The sequence below is a fragment of the Pterocles gutturalis genome, unplaced genomic scaffold (genome assembly GCF_000699245.1).
Source record: "Pterocles gutturalis isolate BGI_N339 unplaced genomic scaffold, ASM69924v1 scaffold19214, whole genome shotgun sequence".
Lineage (NCBI taxonomy): Eukaryota > Metazoa > Chordata > Aves > Pterocliformes > Pteroclidae > Pterocles > Pterocles gutturalis.
The window spans coordinates 34,396-44,733 of NW_010133686.1; the positions used below are offsets into that span (position 1 = coordinate 34,396).

Below are 10,338 nucleotides of genomic sequence, written 5' to 3' on the forward strand. Positions count from 1 at the left end.
TCGTTTGCTTCCTTGTGACACAGGTACTTCAGAGGAACTTCACAAGAGAAGACAGTTATGTTTTCTGGAAAATAGTTTATTGAGTGCTTGGGTAATTAAAAACTACAAGGTTTTGCTTGCAGTTGCAGAAGCAAGAAAAAAGTTAAACATAAATTAGTTACCTGATTTGCTACTTAATAGTGCTTCTGAAACCCTCATTGTAATCAGTCATTGCCTACCATGACCTTTATATTAATATCTGGCCCTTAAATTTATGTAGCAGAATATTTATAGATTAAAAAGTGCCTTACTATGGCAGAAGGGTAATGATTATGAAAGCTGACGGAGATTTTCAGTCTTTAACTTGGCTTCCAGGCCTCAGCCACACACACTCCATTTTTCTGACTTGGGTGACTTTATTCCATACTCCACTATAGGAATAAGAATTAAATAATTCAGTCAGTGAAGCCCCACTTGTCCAGAAGCTTTAGTTGACTTAAATCAAATAAGAAAACAAAGAAAAAAAAAAAAAAAAAGCACGGCAGTGATTTCTGCAGTTAATCAAAACTACATTTGTTGTGTAGAATTTCCATTCCAAGTGTTGTTTTCATCTTCTCCATCGTCTTGAGTCCTCAGTCTATATATTTTTCCTTCTTTTTTGAAGTCTTCCCCCCGCTTTTCCACTATTCGTTTCCTGACTGCTTGCCTAGGGTATAAATGACAGTGAGGTTTGACAGTTTCCCCTGGTAAGAACTGCATTTATTGCATTCACTTCTTGTGTAAATCATGCATCCTTCCTTCTCTTATCCCCAGTAATAGTTTTCTTCAGCCCTTTGGTTCCTTGGGAAGCAATACCCAGCTGAAAAATTGTCCTTTAGCAGTCAAACTGACTGAATCTCCTTTCCCCTGGAAAGCACCTGACATTGAAGCAAGACCTGGCTGCTTCCCGTGGAATGGCCTAGTGGTACAGGAGAGCTCTCGTTCTCTAGCCAATACAAAACCTTAACTGTCAAAATCTGACTTCAGATGCTTGGCTTTCTCGTACAACCACACCATAACAATTTGACATCTAATTTTCAAAATTTTTCATCTTCCAAACAGTAGTATCAGCTCACATGAAGCCCACATTTGTAGTTACAGCTGGATTCCCTATTTATAAATGACTGCAAGACAATGCTTTTTCTACTCTGTAACTGGGAACTGAAGCCAACAATTTTGCTTAATCACATACGTACCAACCAGGAAATCCTGGTCAGAGCTGCCAGGCAGCTTACCAGCCACCAGGTTATCCCTTTTAAGCAGTGGTGGTGGCCAGAAACTGCATGGAGAAGGCAGCAGTTAAGAGATACTGCTCAGTTCCCCACTACAAGATGAAAACAATTCCAGCAAGCAGTGTGAGAAAGAGCTGCCTCGAACAATTCTGATTACCTGCTTTGCTCCATGCTGCTAGATGTTGAAGGATTTGAATGCTCTTGCTGATGAGCTGATCTCACAGCAGACTGGGAGGGGGGTGGACTCGTGAACAGGAAGTTGCTAATAAATCTCCAAACCGCTAAGAGGGGATAAAGTATTGTGCCCAAGAACTTCCACAGATCACCACCTGAAGCCTGAACGACAGCAGTAGCAGGTCTTCCCGCCTGGTCATGAACACATAAAAGAAAACTTGTCAGATATTAAAGTTGTGCTCTTGTAGACAGAGTATTTCATCCATAATTTAGAAGCAGCTCGGTGGACACAAGAGAACTCCTTTGGTTACACGTTGGATAAATATCTATGCCACCGTTTATCTGCTTCAGAAACAATCCTTCTCCAGGTCAGTCCTGACAAAAATGAAAATACTTCTGCAATCTGTCTTAAACACAGAAAAGACCAAAATTCAAGCCAAATATTATCATGGCCAACGAAAAGCAGCAATACAGCTAAAGTACTGCTATTTGCAAGGACATGAAAAGCAAAGAAACCAAAACCCAACACCTACCGGCAGCAACACTACTGAAGCACTGGGTGCTAACTCCAGCTCCAGTAATTTCTTCCCATAATCTTCTTTGGTAAACTCCCTTCTGGGAAACATTGTTGCCAGTGAAAAATTGCCGTAAGCATTACCAACCGTCTATGAAAATATAAAGAAAATATTTTATTTATAACTGTTGACTTTCAAACAACTGCAGATTTGCCAGCTGAGTATACCTTGCCATATTGACCCAAGAGTTCTACATCAAAACATCAATCACCCTAATACAGAGGAAAGCAGGGTTGTTCATATCCTTCTACCTCTCACTAATGATACACTGCAGAAGTACAAAGGCAGGTGGTGGTGCTAGAAAAGGCTGCTACCAAAACCCTCTTCCAATAAACAAAAAGGAAAGCAGTTGATTACAATTCCACAACAATCAACAACTAGTTGATGCTACACCAACTTGTAATCAGTGTTTAACTAAGCAAACAAAACACCAATTTACCTGTGCAGCAAACTGCCTTGCTTCTTCCAGTCGTGCTTCCGATGGGAACTGGTTAGTAAAGGAAGATCCATCTGGGAGGCGGAACTGAATCCTGGCTATTGCACTGCAGGACATTTATGGGAGTCAGTCAGCATAGGAACAGTTACAGTCAAATGCTCCTGGGGCTTTAGCTCAGTGCTATTGAAATGTGGAAGAGAGGGACAGTCATCCTGCTTATGGCAGTACAGATGGGAGCCACAGTTGATAACCATCTGCTCATGCATCAATGCATCTCCTCTGGTTTTTCATCCAAATCCCAGACCCATCACCACTCAAACAAGCTATTTACATTAACAGTGCAAAAAATGAAATAATGAATTAAATATAAACCATGTTTCTTTTGTGTAGCCTATACTATTGTTTTTCAAGAAGTTGTACTATGAGGGCATAGACATTTAAGCTGGCTGGGCAAGTAATTCTATATTCAACCAGCTAGGACCCAGCATTACTGTTGGGTTTCAACACTATCACAGGCTGTTAGCCCTGTGCTTGCCTCTGCTCAGGGGCACAGTGGCTCCGTAACTCCATGTAAGGTCTCAACAGGTTAGAATATTTTTTAAAACAGTAGTGCTGGGCAAAGCAGGAGACAGCTCTGACCCAGACAGCTGACGAGCCCAATCAAGCCTTGCTGAATCCAAGCCAATTGCTCACACAGGCAAACAGCTGGGTCAACACCACGCTCTCCAGCACAGTTCTGACATGATCTAGTCACTCTGCTAGTCATCATCTACAACATTCTGACCTTACCTAGTTCCCCACCTGCCCCCATTGTATTTAAATCCAAGATCAGACAAAAAAAGCTCTTATCTAACTAAAATAACGCACAAGGAAAAGTGGTCAGTGTTTCACTATCAGGAATGTCAAAAAGATAAAAGAGAATTCATGTAAATAGCTACAAATAAAAATTATAAAAGAAAGCCAACTTTTTATGTCACTATTTAAACAATTCAACATGGCATCAATTAATAGATTAAGATATATATTAAATCTCTTAGAAGTTTAAGTTTCTTTACCTCTCTCCCCAAAAACACACACTTCTTTCTCTACAGCAACTCACCTTCGCTCCTTTTGAGCCGCTTCTTTCCTGGCCTCTATTTCAGCTTGTTTAGCCTGAAGAGCGGCAGCTTTCGCAGCTTCTGCTTCTTCCTTCGATTTTGCAAAGCGAGCTGCTCTCTCAGCACGATCCTGTGAAACGACCAAACAGAAACCTTAATTTTTACCATAAATTGTAGCTTAATATTCATTAAAACAGAGAGCTGCGATCTGTACTCAGCACCCAACTGCACAGATAGAAGCAGACCATGCAGAGAAAAGACAGTAGTGCTGCGAAGAATTATTCACTGCCAAACTACACGATCTCTTGTCATTTGCCAAGATATGACACACTTTTCAGTGAGTCACTTCAGGCAAATAGTTGTTAACGGATGATCTTCCCATGCAAGTATTTCACTCCAGGGAAATTAAAGGGAAAAATCTTATGACAAAGTTACACAATCACAATTCTAAGTGTTCTAGGCTAAAACCTAATAATGAGGAGGGATTTCACTTGTTACAAGTTGTTTATATCCGTATATGTACACACATATATACAAACTTGGAAAATAATCCTCACCACCATTTTGAGATCAGTGTTCTTCTGCATGTTCAAAAATTAAATATTCCCTTGCTTCTGTTCCAGAACTAAGTTTAAATTGCAATCAATTTTATGTTTAAATGATAATCTTCCCCTGGACTCAAGCAATATGACCGAGAAGTTGGTATGTTCATTTGGATAGAAAAGATCATAATGAACATGAAAGCAGAAGTTTCATTTTATACACAGGAAATGCTACATAAACCCCAAACATAGAAGTCATTACAATACAAGACCACAGGATCCCAAACAGGAAAATGGACAATCTTTCAAAGTTTCACCAAATGAGAAAATGTATCCTTTTAGCACACCAGTGGCCCTTGTGAGAGAAAAGCAGCAAATGTCTTCCAAAATGAAAAATTTACCATTGCAATCTGTTGTCTTATACGCTCTCTAGCAGCCTTCTCTTCTGCTTTTTCTCTGTTTCTTTCCTCTAACATGCGTTTTGTCAATTCTTCTTCCTGTCGTCTTTTGTACTCCAACATTTCTTTACCAGTTTTTCTCCGTTCAATTTCTTTCTTAATTTCTTTCTGAATAAACAGAGACATAAAAATTGGACCACAAAATTGCCTTGGACAAGAGTAAGACAAGACTGAAGTACATTTGTTTAAAAGGGAATTAGGCACTTATTCAAACAAGGTATGAAAAAAATTGCAGTTTTACGTTTTTGTTTTACCTGTTCTTCTTCTTTCCTTTTCTCTTCTCGTCTTTCTTCAAGCTTTTTTGTTATTCTAAATTTAAAAATAAAGTGAAAAGTCTTATACCACAGTATCTGTTATTAACGTTTTAAAATTTTCATGAAGCATTTGCAAACACAGAAGAATGGAACACACGGAAATGAACATGAACTGTAACACAGTGCTAACACCTAGTGTAACAGTAATAATTCATCCATATGCAGGTGTAGCATCCATAAAAAAATAGTGGTGATTCATCACCTCATTTCCAACGTTTAATGGAGTTCCAACATATTCCTTCTGTCCCTTTCCACTCACTAAACGAAGAATTTTACATATTCTTACTGTTGAACCAACTTGTAAGACATACAATAAGCAAATTCTGTTTACGATCTGTGGTAACAGAAACCCTAAATCTCAGTCTCTTATTAGCTACTTAAGCCATCTGGTTTCTCCTGCACGTGCACCTGTCTCATCTATGCAGAAAGGTACATCAGAATAAGGACTGAACTTTAAAAAATGGGAATTTACAACATATTTTAAGTCTGGGGAAAGGGCAGGCATGACCAAATGTGAAAAGTCAGATAATCATAAAAAAACTTTGTATGGTAGCTGTTTCGCTTTTTAAAAAAGAAAACGGTAATTACTAGAGAGCTTTGCCTCTCCCCCCCCCCGCCCCCCCGAAAGAAATGCTGTAGATATATGCAAATATGGCATAATTTAAGATTAATGCACAGTTTAGAAAGGAACTTTGGTATTTATATTAAAATCTTGACTGCATTTCCTTATCAGTGTTAAGTAAAAATTATACTTATTGTCCAACAACTTTGAAAGAAAACTGAAATTAAATGTGAAAAGTTTTAAAATAGATTTTAGCAGTATAAATAATCCTATTAAATAAGTTTGTGTTACTGGTTTTAGATAGGCTATTACCAATAGTATCAGTCCTACAAATACTAAAGAACAAGTTTATATATAAACCTTGTATTTAAAAACAATCAATGTAATGAATGAACCGTGTATTGATCCAGATGTTTCTGGTCACCATAGTTTAAACTGCTAGAACTGGAATTGCTCATGAGACCTCATTACTGATCAAAGCAATGAAGAATCTCAACAGGATTCGTCTGGCTTTTTCAATATGCCTAGACTAAAACAGTCATCAAATAGACAAGAAGAAAAAGAAGTAAGATGGCATTTCTGTACAAAATCTAGGTTAGCACTTGATTACCCCAGTTTCAAGTGTCTTCAGTTCAATGGTTTTAACTCCTCCAAAATCTTTGCATCAGACGTTGTCTGTATTCAAGTTATATCAAAGTAAGACCATTTTTAGTTTTCTGAATTACTCTTCTCTTTTGGAGTATATGAAAAATTAGATTAATTTAAAAGCTGTTTTCTTATCAACCCTAGTATTGTCACAGACATCTAAACATAAAGACAACCACATAAATGTTTGACATAACAGAATAAGCACCAAAAGTCTTGTAATCAACCCTGTGTGTTAAAAAAACAAAAACCAACCCAACAAAAATTGCCTGCTGAGAAACAAATACAATACATTAGGAAATCTGTAAAAGACTTACCTTTCTACTTTGAGTGCAAGATCATTCACAGACTGAGCATCACTCACTTGCTCATCTGAATAATTACTCGCTTCCTGGCTTGCTTGACCTGAATTTGCTCCATCTTAAAGTGATTTACAAGAAAGTAATGCATAATAGAAAAATAAAAAGTTTATTTCTTATCATAAAAAATGATTACGCCCATTGTTAGCCATAATCCACAACTAGGACATCTCAAGGAGATATGAAGTTTTGCTATTTAGACCCTATCTCCGCCCCCAGCAATTTGGTTTCAGGTTACTAACCCAAAGAAACTTCTTTAATTGTATCCTATTTCGTATCCTATTTCAAGAAATCATACACAAATTTTATTGTATTAATAAACCACAGATTTCTCACTCATTAACACTGAGCAGAATGACAAGTTATTCCTCCTCCTAGATGTCCAAGAAGCATCCTGGGATACCCAAGATTATCCTCAACAAGTCCACTCGATATATTGCCTTTTATGTATCATCATATAACAACTTAAGAAAAGAAAAACTATTTCAAAAGCAAATTAGCTAACATTTGTGTAAAAATACTAACCATCACCAGCAGAAGGGCTTATTGTCTCAATCACAACAGACTCAGGAGAGTCACAAAACTCTGCTGCTCTGGATTGTGTATTTTCTGGAGCACCATCAGATTGAGAGGAGGGGCAGGGAGCAGATGACTGACCTCCATTTTCCAAAGGCTGCCCTTTGACTGTGTGCATCTAAGAAATTGGGGAAAACATAAAAGACTATGAAACTTTGAATATTTTCCACAGGTTCAAAGGTCAAGACTAAACTATTTTTTAAGAATAATTCCTATTTAAAATATAAAACTAAAATTATCACATAGTATTGAGTAGGATGCAATCCTACATTTTATATTTTTTCCTAATTTTAGACTTACACTTGAAATCATAGTGATAAATCTACACTTATATTACGTTGCATAGCATAATTTTCTAAATCCACATTACAAAACAATGTTACAAAACCACATATGAACTGAAAGAGCAATCAGTATGTCATTCCAGTTTAGAGTTCTTGACGTATTTCTCCAACGCTGCAGGTGTTATACAGATGATCTAAAATGACCTGTGAAACAAAAAGATAATGCAGCTCTTCTGCATAGTCCTTTCCAACCTGTTCAATTTGTGTACTGAATTTAATTTTGCAGTTTTTTTTGTCAGAAGGATATAGAACCAATAATTTATACCTCCCCAAGGCACATGCTAAAGCCCAGGGACATCTGTCTCAAGCATGTGAGCAGACCCAACTCAATCTGAAAGATCCAGCCTGTTAGCAAGTGTTACCTGTTTAACTTTATGGATTCTGGTAACAAGCTCTTCAACAGAAACACTGCCAGCAATTACTTCCAAAGGGATTCCATTGTCTCCTATAAAAAAACTGGATGGAACGCACACTACAGGATCTGCACAGCAACAGTTAAGGGCAGCAAATGACAAAAGTTTATAAAGTAACTTAAAAAGGAAAAGCAGAAGTCCTTCCGACAGAACCTTCCAGCCCAATATCATATCTCCATCCGATTGCCAGTAGTCAGTGCCAAGGGAAGAAGAAAAAAGATTAGTGTTTCTTCTTTTCTTTGAAATGGTTTAAGCCAAAATATTTTTCTCCAACACACACATATCTGACAATCGATTATGATTTGACTTGAAAGACTTTGTTTTAGCATGAGACAACACCTTACTTAGACAATAATGAACTCTTTACAGCATTAAGAAAATTCAAGTTAAGGTACTGAATTCCCTTTGTCAGCATCATCCAGAATTCCTGAGCTATATGCAGCGCCTCACTTAAGGCAGGCAGCTGTTTGCCTAACTTTGTAACCGGCGTATCTGATAGAACCCACTACTTGTTTTTCCTCCTCTGTAACTCTGAACTCCAGCTAATAACTTAAAGCATTGCTTGCTTGTTTTCTGACGCTGATTAGTAATACCAATGGGCTATTTTGTTTACATAAAGCTTTGGATAATTTTCTATTTGAAGAATTACATAGGATTAACATTAAAAACCCAACTTGTTCACTTTCTCTAAGAACTGACAGCAAGTTGAACACATAGATGGTATCTTTTAACTACACACTTTATTGCATATTTTTGTGCCACAAGAAGTATTTTTAATAATATTGCTTGTAAATATTTGTCTTAATAACAGTATTAACTTGTAAAGACAAATTATCTGTAATCATAATGTAGCATCTAAATGGATCTCAAAGGATACAAATTTGAGAAAACTGCAGGCATGCTTCACTGTTTAAAAGAAAAGATTGATTTAGGAGGAGCAATCACTTTGCAACAACTTCAGATTAAGTCTTTCATCATAGAAATAACTGTCCTACTACCACACACAAAACTATTTAAATACTTGAGAGAACAAGTATTTATTTGCATTGCATCTTATTAACATTTGGCACAAGTGTTGATATGGTGACAATCCCTGGTTATCACAGTTGACTACGTAAAATTTAAGGAAACTGTGCAAAGAAGCAATTCAGGAAAAAAGACATCTAGCCTGTTGAGTGCAAATAATATAGTAAGAGTAATAAAATGTCTATAGAGCATTTCAAAATAACACCGTTTTGGGAAATGTCAAAGCACTTTCTGCACATGGACTGGAACTCTTAAACATAACAAAAATAGCTGAGTAATTCACCCAGAAACTTCAATGCTTCTCTATTCTACATGTCACAATAGAGACAGACACATTTTCTCTGGGGCTTTACAGATTTTTATCTTTCTGAATTCATGAGGTTTTTAAAATTCATTATGTGACTTGGGAAATCAAGAACTGCCTCAAGAGTACTTGCATTTTGATTCCAGCTTTTTTTCATAACTTTTGTGTCTCTTCTTCTTGAAAAAGGACAACCTCAAGCATTCTTGTATTAGTACTGAAATACAGTCTGAAATACACAATTAATATTCTGCAGAACACAACAATAAATTTGGAATTTTCTCAGGCTCCAGTGGCTTCAGGAATACTGAATTCACTTATGCTCTGGAAGCTTGTATTTAGACTACCTCCAAATCAGGGCAAGGACTTCAAAAGCCTCTTACTTTCATCATCATCAATGAAAGACTGCATAAGAGACAGAATGAGAAAAGGATCAAACCTTTTGGTGTCGATTTTAATAGCAACAAAACCATCTGAGGCAGCTTCAGTCACCTTCTCATCTTCCCACCTTGCAGCCATCTCAGTAGATTGCTCATCCTCACCTGCAAGATACAGCACACGTGTGAAACTAAACCCACCACAAATTACTGTTTCTGGTCTGATTTTAGCTTTCCTTCAATTGCTTGAAATCACATTTGAAAGACACTCTTGTGACTATTTTCAAGTCAGTTTATCTTTTTTTTTTTTTTTTTAATAATCTGGAGACAATTCACTCTAGCTGATTCCCCTTGCTAACATGCCAAAAGCCTAATGTACCAAAAATCCTTCCACACCAGGAAGCATGTCGCTTTCACAGTCATTCAACTGCACGGTGAGCTACTCCAAGGGAGCAGAAGGCACTGGACCACACAGATGGAACAGAGACAAAGGAACTGGAGGTGATGGTGAGTGCAAAGATTGGCTCGATTGCATCATCTAATTGCACAACCACAGAAGGGCATCTTTTTTATGTTACAGGGAGCATATTTACGCTTCTATATTGTGCTTATGCACCAGTAATATGGAAGCTGATCCCACAGCACAGTTAGAGGGAACCCATTGCTTCTTCCTGACCTGCTAACATGTTAAAACTATCCACTGCTTACCCCCTGCTATGAATTTAATTACAGATTGGTACACCAGCTGCTAACAGGTAAAACTACATTTTTCACCCCTTATAAATACATAATTCAACAGAAAGTTATAGCTTGATGGTATTAAAAAACCCCCACAAACCAAACAGCGTTTATTTGCAGGATGATTTATAACTTAGTTTTGAATTGCAGT

At 37.2% G+C, this 10,338-nt stretch overlaps 1 protein-coding gene across 1 annotated transcript; it reads right to left on the reverse strand.

The window, feature by feature from the left end:
- Nucleotides 1-58: 58 nt before the first annotated feature.
- On the reverse strand, nucleotides 59-9,624 carry UBXN4 (UBX domain protein 4). Its single transcript, XM_010081331.1, has 12 exons — nucleotides 9,512-9,624; nucleotides 8,623-8,651; nucleotides 7,695-7,813; nucleotides 6,944-7,106; nucleotides 6,371-6,473; nucleotides 4,787-4,841; nucleotides 4,476-4,640; nucleotides 3,535-3,662; nucleotides 2,439-2,541; nucleotides 1,958-2,089; nucleotides 1,408-1,616; nucleotides 59-685 (listed from the first exon to the last, which is right to left on the reverse strand). Exons 1-12 carry the CDS (start codon nucleotides 9,589-9,591, stop codon nucleotides 547-549), a joined length of 1,425 nt encoding a protein of 474 aa, XP_010079633.1. The 5' UTR covers nucleotides 9,592-9,624; the 3' UTR covers nucleotides 59-546.
- Between the last annotated feature and the right edge of the window lie 714 nt (nucleotides 9,625-10,338).

Excerpts from the sequence above, each read along its gene's own strand:
- UBXN4 (XM_010081331.1), bottom strand. The coding sequence starts at position 9,591 with ATGGCTGCAAGGTGGGAAGATGAGAAGGTGACTGAAGCTGCCTCAGAT. Across the intron at positions 4,842-6,370 it reads CTTGCACTCAAAGTAGAAAG|AATAACAAAAAAGCTTGAAG; the intron begins GTAAGTCTTTTA and ends TTTTAAATTTAG. Across the intron at positions 3,663-4,475 it reads TAAGACAACAGATTGCAATG|GATCGTGCTGAGAGAGCAGC; the intron begins GTAAATTTTTCA and ends GTCGTTTCACAG.